The sequence below is a fragment of the Vipera ursinii genome, assembly GCF_947247035.1.
Source record: "Vipera ursinii genome assembly, chromosome: 2".
NCBI lineage: Eukaryota > Metazoa > Chordata > Lepidosauria > Squamata > Viperidae > Vipera > Vipera ursinii.
Genome location: NC_139513.1, coordinates 272,044,426 through 272,061,122, shown reverse-complemented (window position 1 = coordinate 272,061,122; position 16,697 = coordinate 272,044,426). Strand labels below are relative to the sequence as shown.

At 39.8% G+C, this 16,697-nt stretch overlaps 1 protein-coding gene across 1 annotated transcript; it reads left to right on the top strand.

Annotated features, from left to right (window-relative positions):
• The first annotated feature begins 9,235 nt into the window (after window positions 1-9,235).
• Window positions 9,236-10,891, top strand: LOC310633734 (uncharacterized protein). The gene is made up of 2 exons (XM_083351603.1): window positions 9,236-10,608; window positions 10,644-10,891. Exon 1 carries the CDS (start codon window positions 9,416-9,418, stop codon window positions 10,466-10,468), a length of 1,053 nt encoding a protein of 350 aa, XP_083207729.1. The 5' UTR covers window positions 9,236-9,415; the 3' UTR covers window positions 10,469-10,608; window positions 10,644-10,891.
• The last annotated feature ends 5,806 nt before the right edge of the window (window positions 10,892-16,697 follow it).

The following is a 16,697-nucleotide window of genomic DNA, read 5'->3' as shown; positions in this document are numbered from 1 at the left end:
AATAGGGACCACTATGGTGGGAAGGTAACAGTGTTTCGTGCACCTTTGGTGTCTAGTCATGCTGGCCACATGACCCCGGAGACGTCCTCGGACAAGCGCTGCCTCTTCAGCTTTGAAACGGAGATGAGAACAGGCCCCTAGAGTTGGAAATGACTAGCACGCATGTGCGGGGGAATAGAGCTTTCAATATCTACTTTAGGATATATGTACAAACATCTTCCTATTATGTAGTACTCAACTGGTTTCAGTAAGAGATAGAATTTGATATCTGAGATACAAAAGCTTTTAGTTATGATTTTTCTTGGGATAAATCTAACAGTTGCATACTCAAGAAGGAATTGTGGGACATCAAGAAAGAACAATGGTTACAGTAACTGTACTGTATTTGCCAGAGATAAATACACTCTTTTGTCTCATTCAGGCTGGATAAGAAATAATATCTCAAAGAAGGGATGAGGTGGGGGAAAGAAAAGATGTGGTTTACAATCACTGCTCCTACTCAGGCAACAAAATGGCTTACATCTGCTCTGCTTTTCCAAGAATTTCGAGCTCCCTAAAAAAACAGCTATAATCCCTATAAATAATTCTGGAATGACACCACAACATGTTTCTTTCTTGGCAAGAGGATGCTCATAATTTTTCACCAGGTACCTGGGGATGTCTCTGTGCGGAATTCATCCCATTGGATTGCATTACTCCATAAAAGGCAGGAGGCTATCTGAACAATTATTCCAGCCAGGTTATAACCCAAGCAAGAAAGCTGGACAAACTCCTATCATGTTAGAGCCAAGCCTTCCCTATGTGGAAATAGGCATTGCCCTCAGATTTTCAAATGGTCACTTCTTCATAAGCTGTAGTAGAATTTTGTCTTCATTTTTTTTAATACTGTTTGCAGAAGTTGGGCCAGTTTCTTCTACTCTGATTATTTAGAGGATATCTTAACTTTGCTCACCAGAAACAAACACCCATCTTCCTGAAGAAAATGATGAAACAAATAATGTTCAGGGATTATTGTCCACCAGGGGGACCCAGCGGATAGGCTTCCTGTATGTTTTAAGGTTAGGGGAAGAAAGGATTGTATCAGGTATAATTGGTTATTTGAGAACTACCAATTCTTTGCTGCCAACATTTTTGTTGTTGAGCCATTCAATTGTTTCCAACTCTTTGTGATCCAATGGATATTGTTTTGCCAACATTGCCTGTCAGCATCAGCTTCTTTGAATTCTTCTGAAGTCATGCTTGTGTCATCAATTGTCACAACTAGCTACATTTTCAGTTGGTCTTTTTAAAAAAAAAATATCCCACCCCCACCCCCCAAGCATCAGAGTTTTGTGGAATGAATTTTCCCTTTGCATTATGCATTTAAAAATATTTAATTGTTATTACTGAGTCTTATGTAGCACCAAAGACTTTTCTATATATCCTTTTTCCAACAAGTGGTTTTCTGCATTTTTGCAGCCCAGATCTGGTAGCCCTAATTAGTGTAGATACCTCCATGGAATAGGACATAGACCAGTACATTGAAGTCATGATTCACTGCAGTCATCCCTAGCTGATCTATATCAATCAATTCTGCAAACCACTGCATAATTGGAGCCATGTTTGTCTTTCCAATGCTGAACAGTAAATACTTTTGACTTTAGTACATTTCCTTTGTCCAAAAAATCAGTTTCCATGTGACTGAGATTGAGAAACTTCAAAAGAATATAAACATCTGAAAATATGAAATGTCTATCCTCAGTTAATATGTCATTGCTTCTTATTGAAATAGAACAATACACTGAATAATGTATTGAATAAAGCATTGAATAAAGCATTGATTTCACTGCATCAGCAACAACACAAATATAATGAGGTCATTTTTAAAAGATAGTTTCCTGTTGAAAAAAAGTGTGATCTAAAACAATATTTTATTTAGGTTAAGGTATACACCAAGGCTAAAATCTTGCTCCCTATCTTGTTAATTTAGCTTTAAGAAATTCAGGAAAGATTTGTTAGGGAAGCAGAATTTATAGTTCTACACTATACAGATGATAGTTCATGCTTCACAACTAGAGCAGAAATGTCTATTTTTAATCTCATTTCATTAATACTTGAATTTGATATCCTATCAGATATTCTATTAAATGAAATGAATCTGATTTAATATTAGCGCTTAGGACCATAATGATCAAAATGGTAGTTCTGGGAGCACAGTCAATCCCCACACCTTTTGCACAGGTGTCAACCTAGATAAAATAAACTTTTAGAGAGGACATCCAACAGAATGCAATTCTGTAACACTTATTTTAACTTAACTCTTTTCTCTAAACTGAGAGCAAGAAACACAAGTACCTTATCAAGAATAACTTGAAGACCAATCAAAGAGTTTTGAGAAAGTATTTAAGTGTTCTTTTAATCAGCCTGGAGGTTAAATACAACAACGAGGGATTAGAAAGTAAAAGGCAGGCATGATATTAAAAATCACAGATAACAATTTGCAGGAGACTGTGAGTTCTAGACTCTCTTTAGCCACTAAGCCAGCTGGGTGACCTTATGCCAGACCCTTTCTGTCAACCCTAGGAAGCAGGCAGTGGCAAACCACTTCTAAAATACTGCCAGGAAAACCACAGGAATTTATCCAGAGGGTTGCCCAGAGTCAACACTGACTTCAAGGCACACACATAAACACCACTGAGAATGCCTTTTTATACAACAATTTGGTGAAAGTCCAAACCAGAATTAAACAGCTGTGTAAGTGTACATGCATAGATGATAGAAATAGATAGACAGATAAATAAATAAATAAATAGCTGATAGATGATAGATAGATAGATAGATAGATAGATAGATAGATAGATAGATAGACAGACAGACAGACAGACAGACAGACAGACAGACAGACAGACAGACAAATAGTAAATGCTGCACAAATGAGAATTTAGGAGACTGCTCAATATCTTAAATGTGTAGTTGGCAATTTATGATTGTTCTCAATAAATATATTATACTATTTGCATTTGTCATATGAATGCAGCCTGTAACTGAAAAAGAAATAGCAATTTAAACTAACAGGATGATATTTTGTATTACTCAGAAATGAGTGTCATTTCATACCATCCAATCGCTAATCTATATTACCCCATATGGCCTCTATTATTCTCTTCAGGGATCAGTAATATGTGATGCTGTCATAATTCCTCACCATGGGCTCTGCTGACAGGACTGAGAAGTACTAGGTTTCAAGATGTTCCCCATCTCTTATTGTCCTTTCTCACCTCTGATCACTCCAAAATTAATTTACATCTTTACTCATATAAATTCTATTATTCCCTCTTTGATTCTTTGTTTCCCAAAGGACTGTGTGATCTCTTGGCAGGTGAAAGCAGATCTTGAAAGAGTATATTTTTAATTTCATGGAAATACTGCGTCATCTATCCTTAGATGCATCTTGACATTTTTCTTCTTCTTGGCAGGGACTAATCTAATTAATTCCTCTAGTACTTCATCTTAAACTTACTGCAAATTGTTATCTGTGATTTTTAATATCATGCCTGCCTTTTACTTTCTAATCCCTTGTTGTTTAATTTCCTAACTTAATTTCCTAATTTCCTAACAATGAGAACAATTAACCAGTGGAATACTTTCCTTCAGATGTTGTGAGTGCCTTTAAGGGCCTTTAAGAAGGTATTTAAGAAGAGACTGGACAGCTGCTTGTCTGGAATGGTATAAGGTCTCCTTATGGTATAAGGGTATAAGGGGTTGGACTAGAACAGGGCTTTTCAACCTTTTCAGAGGTTGTACCACTTTTAGGATATGGCAATATTCTAGTACCACCAGTCACCTACCAGGAAGTCATGGCCTGCTTGATGCCACTCATTGGACACAGCTGACTCAAGACAGCTGGTTCGGAATGTAACAAGTCGCACTGGCTAACTTGATGTGGGGACAACTCAGCTCCCTTCAAACTCCTCGCCTCCCCAAACTGCTAGCAGCTAAGCGCACGCGTGTGAAACAGATGTTCTTTTCCCAATGTCAGACATTTTTGGTGTTTCCCTGTCTGGTGCCCCCCTCCTGGAAAAGCAAGAGGTGGAGGACGTTTGCAGGAAGCAGTTTCCTCTGATTCCAACTTTTGTCTTGACAGATCTCTGGAGAGCAAGAGGAGGCAGCAGGAGAGCAGAGCTCCCGGATCCTGCACAATGGAGGCTGGCCCTTCTCGAAAGGGAATTCCCATTTGCAATTGTGTGTGCTAAGGATGCTGGCTTGTTGGGGCAGCTTTCCCTCACACAGCTCCCCTGCCACCCTTTCCTCCTTTCCAGAGATCTGCAGGGGAGACAGAGATCTGGAGGGCAAGGTGCAGCCTCCATATTGGCCACTTCTACTGTACCTCTCCAATCCCTCCTCGATTAAACATACATTATATATAAATTAAAACACAGCCAAAAAGAAAACATAGTTGAATCACTAATTACAGCTCTTTACATATTTTCTGGAAAAACCACCTTTATTGATATTAGGAAGGAAGAGCAAACCTTATTAAGGAACTCTTAACAGGAAGGGAATTGAAGACCCCCAAAGGTCTTGTTCTTTCTAATCTGCCTTCCCTTTGAGCTTTCAGTTCTCATTATTTTATTATTAGTTATTTAAGAAGATCAAAGACCTCCATAGCTCAGGATACTCACCTTTAAAACAGAATCCAGAAATATTTAGTTAATCCATAATACAGCCCTAAAAAAGGGACGCAGTGGCTCAGTGGGTTAGGACGCTGAGCTTGTCGATTAGAAGGTTGGCAGTTTGGCGGGTCGAATCCCGAGTGCTGCATAGCAGAGTGAGCGCCTGTTACTCGTCCCAGCTTCTGCAAACCTAGCAGTTCGAAAGCACGTAAAAATGCAAATAGAAAAATAGGGACCACTACGGTGGGAAGGTAACAGTGTTCTGTGTGCCTTTGGCGTCTAGTCATGCCGGCCACATGACCACGGAGACATCCTCAGACAAACGCTGCCTCTTCGGCTTTGAAATGGAGATGAGCGCTGGCCCCTAGAGTTGGAAACGACTAGCATGCATGTGCAGGGGAACCTTTACCTTTACCTTTAATACAGCCCTATGAAGAGCTGAGAGCATGTAGGTGTCCAATCAGAATATTAGTGGCATACCTGACAGCAACTGGAAGTGCATAAGTCCATGTACTTCCCTTCCCTGTCTCACAACTCAATCCATACATCCTTTAATTTTCAGACACATCTTTTTCTCATAAGCTGTTTAAAAAACCAACAAGGTGTGCTGTAATTAGCAGGAAAAATAAATCTAGCACTCCTGAATTCTTTCCCCAAAAAATTCAGCCTGCAGGTTGATAGCAAAGTTGTCAAAGAACTTAGTTATTGCTGCTAAAGGCAAGAATAAATAAGGAATCAATTTTGCAGCTTTCTCCGGTTACTATATTCTCTTACCTCCAGAATGTGGCCTGGGATTGCACAAGGGGCTAGGCTAAAATACAGTTGAGTAGTTTGCAGCCAGGTGTTCAGTAAAGACCTTGCCAATGTGATTTTAATAGCCCAGGACGGGATAGGAAAACCCAAGAAAAACTTTGCAATCAATAAACCATGGTGGACTACGCTTGTTTTGCCCAATTTTGATTCTCCTCCCCAGCAGCAGCCCATAGATTTTAGAACTGAATGGCTACAAAGACAGAGGCCTCAGCCTCCCAATCCCAGCTTAGAGAGGGATTTGCATTTTTGGCCAGGGTCAGGCCCCAATCAAAGGAAAAACCTGAATCCTGCAGGCCAGAAGGCAGCCCAGCCTCCACGCCCCTCTGGTTCGTTCTCCTCGCCCCCTGGGCACAGACACAGTTGCCGCTCCTCACCATAGTTGTGGTGGGACTTGCAAGTATCTCTGTCCTGCAAAGCGATACTCCCCCGGCACTGCCCCCCACTGCCATGCTGGCAGCCCTGACTAAAGTCCAAGTGTTCCAGCCTTGCTCAGCCAAAGGAAGGGGGCAGCAGCTTGTCAGGGGTGCTCAGAGGCTGCCCAACTTTACTCTGGAATTCAGGAGTTAGAAAGCGGAGGAGCAGCACCATGTTTGCAGGCCTGGTGGCATTTGATGGAAAGCTCCTGCTTCCCCCCCACACAGGTAGCTGTCGCAGCTGTCCTGATTCCGACAAGCCTGCCGGCATAGATCCGCCAGCTTTGTCCTGCAAAGTATGGCTTGCCCAGGGACCATTGGGACCAGGAAGGCACAGAAGGAGGCAGCTGCTGGGGGGAGGGGAAGCAGGGGGGGTTTCCAGCAGGTGCCACCAGGCCTGCACACGCAGCAGTGCCCCTCCACTTTCCAACCCCAAAGTTTTGGAGTAAAGTTGGGCAGCCTTTGAGCACCCCTGACAAGTTGCAGATCTGTTGTAGTCTCAGCTACTCCCCCCTTCCTTGGCTTGGTGAGGCTGGACTGCATGGCCTTTAGTCAGGGCTGCTGGCATGGCAGCAGGGAGAGTATTAGGGGAGCGCCACTTTGCAGGACAGAGGTACTTGCAAGTCCCACCCCACCTATGGTGAGGAGCGGTGACTGCGTCTCTGCCCAGGGGGCAAAGAGAAGGAACTGGAGGGGGGAAGTGGCTGGGCTACCTTCTGGCCCACTGGAATTTGATTGCAGGCTGGGGTAGACTAGCCCCTCGCTGTCTCCAGGGTGGCCCCAGGCCAAATGTAAACATCCCGTGGCCATATCCATCCTCTTTTCCTCCTTTTGTCTTTGGTGTAGTTGCAACTGACTCCTTTCCCCAGGCTGTGCTCAGCTTCTGGAAGCTGGAGCTGGAGCCTGGCACAGATCCTGGATGCTCAGCAGAGCCCTGGCAACACCGTAGCTCTAACTGGCTCTCCCACATGCCTGTGCTGCATTGCCACCACTTTAGCTCATCCCTAGGCTATAATTTTACACTTTTTTACATGTTTTTTTAACAGTGCTTTTCAACCCATTGTAAGCGTACCACCTACTTAGGTGCCAGTGTACCACCAGTGGTATGCATACCACCAGTTGAAAAGCCTTGGACTAGAAGACCTCCAAGGTCTCTTTCAACTCTGTTATTCTTTAATAATTCGCATGCTGAGGGAAGCTAGAACAAGCTTGTCAGGATGTTTAACTTGCACTTTCTATTCCGTACAGGCTAAATGCGTCCCCAGATACAGTATTGGTCAACATGCCTCCAAACAACAGTATGAAAGCTGCGTGACCTACATGCTCATACAGGTTTTTTGGAAACCATTCAGATTCTCCTACTTACTTATACTGCCACTTTTTTTTCCTTCATGCCCTTGAACAGTCAGGTCAATAGCCATACTGAGATTTGGCAGCAACTATAGTGGATGTCAAGTGTGAAATATATACTTTTCCAACAGTAGTTTTTTGGCAAGAGAATGATCCTCTGCATGGATGCATGGCTAGTGATGTAATTTATATATATATATTACCTCTCCTAGGAGAGAATATGAACAGTGTGAGGCATTTCTTTATAAAAGCAGCTTCATTATTTTCCTCTTCAGCATTTTTTTTCAATATTTTCTTTATCCCAGAAGCTTAGAGGAGTCTCTGTCTGAAATACTCTGATCTCTAGGAATTCTCACAGGAACTGGCATCCTCTGAATAAATGTGTAAACTCAAAAGTTGCCCTCTTTTGTATTTCATCTTTTCCAAATGTTGGAATGTTCTCATTGGCTGAAGGAGAAAATCAAAATGTGTCTACACATGTTTGAAGGCATATTTTGAGCTAAGTTTTTTTAAAGGATTTTGCTGAATTTTATAGGGTTAGTGATAAAATAGGATCGGGTTAGGGATTAGGATATAGGGTGGGGTTGGGATCAGGATTGGGATTGGGATTAGGACAGGGTTGGGATCATCATTGGGGTTATCTCCCAATAACTCTTTCATTCTTTAGCAAACAGGCTATTGTCTGGGTACATATGTTCAATTAACAATAGGTTTTGAATTGCATGTATTAAAAGAAATATATACACATGTATTTAAATTTGCAACAAAATGCAAATGTTCACATGGAACAGAGATTCAAAGACCTGCCATAAAAATAATACAGAAAAAAGGGTTTGCACATGAAGAGGTCACAAGAAATTGTTTCATTCTTTCCTGCTCACAGAATGATCTTGATTAACGTACCTTGAGGAGAGACCTGTGATACAAACTCAATAAGATTCCTCATAGTATATGTAATAGGTAACACAATTTGTACACAGGCTTGAGGCTGTACACATGCCATAATGAACACAATTTAATTGACAGAAGAATATTCTAGTATTGTACATGCAAAGAACTACACTGCTCTCCCTCCATTTGGGAGAAATATTCAAATTACTGTATATATCATGTAAAGAGTTATCTAGAACTAGTCTAAGCACCTTAGCTACTATTCATGCAAAACACAGGGATGTGATTTACTGTAACTGAGTGGAGATTTGACTCCAAACTTCTCATTCAAAATGGACAGGAATGATGCAGTTTTTTTGTACACATCAATAAGAAGTGACGTGTGTTTGTGTGTGTGTGTTTGTGTTTGTGTGTGTGTATTTGCCTTTGGATTAGTTTTAACTCCTGGCAACTGTACAAAAAGTTTCTGCAGTTTTCTTGGCAGGTTTTTCAGAAACGGTTTGCCATTGCCTTCCTCCTAGCATTGAGAAAGAGTGACTGGCCTAAAGTCACCTAGCTGGCCTCAGTGCCAAACACAGGACTAGAACTTACGGTCTCCTGGTTTCTAGCCTAAAATCCCAGTAAGATTTTTAATACCACTGGATTCCATGGGACTTTTCCATAAGTAAATGAGCAAAGTACTTTAGGCAAAATTTCTCTGAAACAATACCGCAGATATCATTAAATAATCCTTTCACTTTCTTTATCAAAATAACTGGTTTAGAAAAATGCGATTGGATTGCAATTGAACAGGAACAGAACAGACCATTTATAGTTTCCATTTACTATCCCAGTGTAAGAAAAGTTCTTACCTGACTTCCGGTGGCTCCGCGGCGACGGAGGGAGCCTTCCCGGGCTGCCCGCGGCTCAGCTGTTGTTTTTTCGCCCGAAACAGCGCCGATCAGCTGTTCGGGCGAATCTGAAGCCCCCTCCTCGGGAGAAGAGGAGGAGGCGAGCTCCCAGGTAGGGGTAGAGTTCTCCAGGACCGCCTGAGCTTATGGCTTGGGCGGTTGAAGGATTGAACTCCCCCGTAGCCTGGGCTGCTCCCAGCTGGCCGTCGCCTCTGCTCCTGACTTCTTGGAGCAGAGCCAGCCGTCTGCGACCACCCCTGCCTGAAGGAATGACTATGGTTTAAAGGAGCAGGCAGAGCGATACAAGAGGAAATGGTAAAGAGGATTACTATGTTTTACTCTCCAGCTTGATGGACTTTTTTTGGATTACAAATCTGAAGTGAAAGTGCGTCATATTTGGTAAAAGATGGCGGCTAAACCACCCCCTAAAACTCTTCGGAGTGCTGGAACTTCTCCTGTGCAACAATCATTATTGCAGGCGCTGCATCCTCCTGATGTATTGACATCAAAGGACTTACAAGATGCTCTTGAAAAACATACCCAGGTAATTTTGGAATCAATTAATGTTAGATTTGCACAGATGGAGGAGAAATTGGAGAAATTGGAGGAGAGAATGGAGGAGAGGATGGAACAGAAGCTCAAAGCGATGAGGGTAGACATCTTGACTTCAGTGTGTAAAGTGGCTCAGTGTGTGGAAGAATTGGAGGAAAAGCTAGAAGACTTGACTCAAAAGAATGCTATATTAGAAGCAAAAGTATTGGAGAATGAAAATAAAATGGAAAAGGAACTGAGTCTTGCTCAATATTTCCAGATGCAGTTTGCCATTAGAATTAGAGGTTTAAAGGAGAATACTAAGGAAGATATAAAGCAGCTGGTTTCTGAGGCTTTTGAAATAGTGTTGAAACAGCCAGCATCTGAAATAAAAGGAGGCATGGACAAAGTGTTTCGTGTGAATTCATGGATTGCCAGACAGAGAAAGTTGCCTAGAGATGTGGTGGTATATTTTGCAAAAAGGGAAACTAGAGATGAAGTTATACAAGCTGCTTATGATACTAAAGTTATGATTGCTAATCAAGAAGTTTTGGTCTTAAAAGAAATTCCTCCAAAGATTCTAAGGAGAAGGAAGGATTTTACATTTCTTGTGCAAGAGCTCAAGCAGCGAGATATAAGGTTCAGATGGGAGATCCCAGTGGGGTTGATGGTGACGCACGAAGGTAAAAAGTACCGTTTGGTTACTGTGATGCAAGCGCGTGATTTCTACAATAATGTTTTAAATGCAACGCCATTAACACTTTTGGAAGCTGGAAAGGGATCTGGAGAAGGAGTGCATCAAGAGGCCGAAGATGGTCAGATAGAAGACAACGGTGTTGGAGGAGATCAAGATACCACCTCGTCGGATGAATCTATAAAACAGAGGGTGACGCGTGCTGCTGCAAAACGATCTAAGAAGAGAAAATAGCAGGATTTGCAGAAGTCAATGGAACTTTTACGATATAGTCAAGTAGTCAAGTAGGGGAGGTGGGAAAAGATTTGGGTGTAGACGCAATATATTTTTATATTTGGTGGTTTTGTGGAAAGGGTGAGCTTTTTTGGATTAAAGTTTGGGGGAATATGCAGAAGATTCTCAAATGGAGGTTCAAGTTTTGTTTGCAATCTTTTTTTTTTTTTTTTGTGTTTGGAATAATTATAGATGTGGTACTGGAAGAGGAACGGCCGATTACAGAAGAGTTGACTTTAAAGTTTTTTGATTTGGGATCCTTGGTTAATTTGAAAAATTATTTGTAAGAATGTTATATCATGGAATGGATAAAATGGATGGAGTTTATTTAGGATAAGTATTGGGCTGAGAAACCATGCATCCCATGGTTTCACCTATGATAACTCTTGATTGCTTAATTTCTCATAAATTCCAATTTATGTTTTCTTCTTTTGCAAACATGCCATGGGTGTTCTCACAAAATCGCAGTCACAGGAGAATGCACCCACCATCTTCATTATTCCATCACTCTCTACTTTACCTTACTTAATTTATTTACCCTAGATTTTGTATCTCATTCTCTCACATACACTCTGGGAATTCTATGGGAAGACCAAAGGTCCACAAGGGTATTACCGAAGGTTGGCATGCAAGCTTCTCAGTTACTTTTTTTTTATAAAAGTCAGAGGGGACAGAGGCCATGGTGAATGTCAAGGAAGTTTTCAGGTCTTGAGCACCATGCTGCAGATTCCACTCGTATCAATGAAACCATATTCATGTATGTCTATTTCACAATTGTGGCCATGAAGAGGAAACTGAAAGAGAAAGAAAGATGAATGGGATGAAATGGGACTAGTTTTTGAGGCTTAATCTATACTTTTATCATGGGAGATGAAGGCCCAGATAAAATATTACTTTGATTTGTGTTTTTTTTTAAATGCAGTTAATCATGTCTTTCTTTTAAATGCCCTGCAAACCGCCCTGAGTCCTTCGGGAAAGGGCGGTATATAAATCTAAATAAATAAATAAATAAATAAAATAAATCTCTTTCCTATTTCTGTAAATTGGGTATAAGGATTAGGTTTCATTAGCCACATTCTGTTTTTCCCTTGTTCATATTGCTGGTTTTGGTAGGCTCTTATGAATAGTTGGAAAGGTACATGCTGGTAACTAAGTTATTTTGGTGGGCTCTTATGAATAGTTGGAAAGGTACATGCTGGTAACTCTCCTCCAACAGAGGGTACAGGAGGAAAAAAAATCAGCAAATCTTATCAGAATATGAAGCTCAGCAGGTAAGGAGCTTGCTATCTTTCAGCCTAATGCTCAACTTCTTTACATGAAAGAAAGTCCCACTGGTTTCAATTTCCTAACCATTGTGTAATTATACTTAGGACCCTATGCAGGCATAATTTTCTTTACAGGATAATCTCAACTTCTGAACACCAGCTACAAAAGCTATTGTTCAAATAACTCTCCCTTTTCTTCCCAATGTCACTCAAGAGGACAATCTCAGTTTATCCAAATGTTGGAACTTTTGCTGTTTAACCATTATCTGCAAGCAATGACAAGAGAACATCACTCACAAACATTATTATTTTTAAAATAATAATTAAAGCTGCAAGGTTTGACAAGATGTTGTGCTGGAAAGGCAATTAATCTGCTCTTGAATGTAGCAGTTCTTCTGCTGAGAACAGTTTTAGTATGAGGTCTTCTCAGAGACAGGACAGCTGTAGTGGTAGGAGTGGAGGTATATGGCAAATGCTTTAGGAATGCTTGTTCTTAATTAAGACCCTTTCCTAATTCTTGGAATATATTCCCAAAGAACATGAAGCTGGCAACTGAGACACAGCCACCATTTCAGCCGTAAAACTAGGACTATATATAAAAAAAAGATCTGGAATTTTTTGAAGTTGTTTGATTTGATTACAATTACTTTCAAAATTTATTTTTTAAAGATCAGTGATGAAATTCTTGTGGGAAAGTGTGATGGTATTGCCATTATTTAGTTAGAAGGTGACTGAGAAATGGGAATGAATGGGCTGCATGACTTTTCCTGTGTAGCCTACCTGAATTTCTATGGTTTTTTGTCAAATCTAGGGAAATTCCATCAATGGAGCTTTTGATCAGAGATTTTGGGAATCTGATAGGGTTTTTTTTTATTTCCTCCCTGACACCCTACCCCTGAGCTAGGGTAATGTATAATTTAAGAGGTTGACTACAACTAGGGAGATTAAAGTTGTCATTTACCCTCACCAATGAAAGCTTACTGGAAATTTTTTAGCAATCATTGTATTACTTCCTGGAGGAAAGATGGAATCTCAATCTAACAAACAGATTTATTTCTGTATAAACAAATAAACAAGTAATATATTGCAGCATTCTAACATCAGATCAAGAAATGAAATATATAATTCCATCTTATATATCAACATTAGTTTCATGTCAGGATGTTTTTCAAAAATATTCCAAATCATATTACACTTTTCGAACATCAAACTTCAATTCTTACAGACTGGGGTCAACCTTCATATAGATTTGAATATATGTTTGATTTTGGCTTAGCATGTTGATGTCAGTTGTTATACTGTATTTAAGACTTATTTTAAGTGTGACTTATGTAATAAATTATAGTTTAACATGATAAATGAGGCTATTAGGTTTCTACCCACTAGAATCCTGGAGTTTCTGAAGGACAAATTATATGATATAATATTGTCATTCAATTGTTAGAATTGGAAGGACTCATTTCACTGATTGAATCCAGCTCTTTGCTCATAGTCAGATCTCTAAAAAATGATCAATGCTCTTTTGGAATACTTCTGCTAAAAAGGAGCCCATTTCTTTTTTTAGCTGTCCTGTCTACTGGGATTCCCCCCCCCTAAGAATCAACTAGAAACTTCTTTCCTGTATTATGTCCTTCCCCTGAGATCATAAAAAAGAGGACAACACTTTCTTCTATGTAATACCTCTTGAAAATACTTAAAAGTGTACTATCAGCCACTTTTCCCCCCTCAAGATTAAAAAGCAGAGACATCACCCTGTCAACAAAAGTGCATATAGTCAAGGCTATGGTCTTCCCAGTTGCAATGTATGGCAGTGAAAGCTGGACCGTAAGAAAGGCTGAGCGCCAAAGAATTGAAGCCTTTGAACTATGGTGCTGGAGAAGACTCCTGCGAGTCCCTTGGACTGCAAGGCGATCAAACCAGTCAGTCCTAGAGGAGATCAACCCTGACTGCTCTTTAGAAGGCCAGATCCTGAAGCTAAAACTCAAATACTTTGGCCACCTAATGAGAAGGAAGGACTGACTGGAGAAGAGCCTAATGCTGGGAAAGATTGAGGGCAATAGAAGAAGGGGACGACAGAGAATGAGGTGGCTGGATGGAGTCACTGAAGCAATAGGTGTGAGCCTAAATGGACTCCAGAAGATGGTAGAGGACAGGAAGGCCTGGAGGAACGTTGTCCATGGGGTCGCGATGGGTCAGACACGACTTCGCAACTAACAACAACAGTTTCCTCTTGTACAATTAGTTGATGGTCTTCTGACCATCCTCATTGTCTCCTTTGTGCTTTTTCTACAGTACATATGTTTGCAGTATCAGTTGTGGGAGGGAGGAGAATAATGATCTCCATGAATAACTCTGTTTTTACAGCTGTGGATCTGTTAAAAACAGAAGATTTCCTCCTAATACTAAATATAGAGAAGTTTAACTTTTCATTCCAGGAAAAAAACCAATTTATATTCCAGTATCCCCCTCATCCTCCACAAAAGAGGGGCCAGAATTGCTAGCAAACAGTTGCTAGTACCTCATGCCCTTGTAATGCAATACTCAAGTTTTTGCAATCCAAACTTTAACAAAATAAGGAAGGAGAACTGCCAGATCTACAAGCTGTGTTCAAAATGAGTAGAAACACCTGAGATCATATTGCTAACATCCAGTGGATAATGGAAAAGCAAGCTATAAACAAACCAAACTTTTGTTTTAAAACAAAGAACAACTTTATTATACAGAGGCATTTGACAATGAACAAATTATAGATAGTCCTTAAAAATATGACTAAACCTGAGTATCTCCTCCCCCATTGAATAATTTGTTTAATGACCAGGAAGCAACACTTAACTAGTATATAGAATAAAAATGAAGAAGTGAGTGCACCAAGTTTATATGTTGTCAACTCATTTATTTAATTTACATGGAAAAATGCATCATGAAGAATGATGGACTAAAGGACATACACAGGAAAGACTTTGGATATATGACATTTACAAATAATGGAGACAAGAGGAATCTGTTGCTGAAGGTGAAAGAAGAGATTATATTAAGAGACAAAGAGAACTCAAGGTAAGTACTGTAGATAACAACAACAACAATATCGCCATTTGGAACACAACATGCCAGTTGTAGAGAACCAAAGCATATAGCTGATTGATATCGCTGTACCAGGAGATGCCAGAGTCGAAGAAAAAGAACTGGAAAAAATTATGAAATATCATGACCTGGCCATCAAAACTGTGCGATTATGGATGAAACATGTAACAGTGATACCCATTGTCATTGGGGCACTGGAAACTATGTCAGAAGAAACTGATGTGCAATAGACTTGACCTTCTGAGCTTCAAATTTCAAAGGATGGCATCTAGCTATGACATAAACCTATGTCTGATACTTGGGAGAAAAATTATGACAGATCGGGAAAAAAATATGCAAATATTGTATATCATCCCAAAAACAAGCATATGCATGATCAAGGCAATGGGTTTGCCATTCTTGAATCTATGGCTGTGAAAACTAGAATGTCAAGAAAGGTTAAATAAAGAAACTGATCGTTTTCAACTATAATGCTGAAGATAAATAGTGAAACTACCTCAGACCACCAGAAAAACAAAGCATTCAGCACTAGATGAAGTAACACTAAATTGCTTATTGGAAGTTTTAGTAATGAAGCTAAAGACTGTGTCTGTGTGAATCTGTATATGTGCACGCACATACATACACATACACACAGTGGAAAGCAAGAGTCATTGAAGAAGATTTGATCTTTGGAAAAACTGGAGGCAATTGAAGAGAATCTCAAGAGAAGACATGTAAAATACATATTTCAATATGGCTTTAGGCAGATATTTATTTTCATGTACCAATGGGATGAAATGAACTTATAAATGAACATAGAGTAACTGAAATGGTCCAGTGGTGGACTAACAGTCAATACTAATTGCAAAAATATTCCTAGAACCAACACAAGGCTCCTTTCAAATGATATATAACTCTGATTTCTTTTAAAGGGGACTTTAACTTCATTTGTACTTCCATATTTGCTTCTTCTATTCAGCTGTAACATGTATTACAAATAAAGTAGCTTGAATAGTCTCTCATAATTGCCATTTGCTTTTTTCCTTTCCGTAAAGCAGAAATAGATCAATAGCTTATGAAAGGAAGAATAAGAATCTTCAATACTCTTCCTTTTTATTTTTATTGCTTTTTCCAAAGGATTTATTATTTCTTTGAGGCTTACATCAATGGACTAATTCAAAATTACAATTGAGCAATTTTTGGAAGTAGGAAATGAAAATTAACAAAGGGAGATGTTTGTAACTTGAGTGTTTCACAACAGCATGTACAGTATGAACAAGCATGTAGAAACTCACTTTCAAGAACTTAGATACCTTAATAAAGAATCAATATTACAATATGGCCTCCAAGTATTTTACATGTTTTTCATGCAAAGGGCACTGTGTGTGTTTGTGTGTGTGTGTGTGTGTGTGGTCCTCAACTTATAACCATTCATTTAATGACCTTTTGAAGTTACAATTCCACTGAAAAAAGTGACTTACAATTGGTGCTTGCATATATAACTGTTCCAGCATATCCACAGTCATGTGATCACAATTTGGGTGCTTTGCAATCAGTATGTATTTATGATAGTTGCAGCATCCTGGTGTTACATGATTGATGTTTGCAACCTCCCCAGCCAGCTTCCAACAAATAAGGATAATGGGAGAAATTGAATTTGCCTATTATTGGCATCCTTCAGTCGCAACAGACTATGGTATCATGCTTTGGAAAGAGGTCCTAAAGCAGCATCTGGTGTGGCTAAAAAGAATTTGCTTAACGACCACACTATTCACCTAACAACTGCAGTGATTTGCTTAATAAACATGGTAAAAATGTGAAAAAAATCAGGTGCAACTTGAAATTCTGGTCCCAACTGTGGT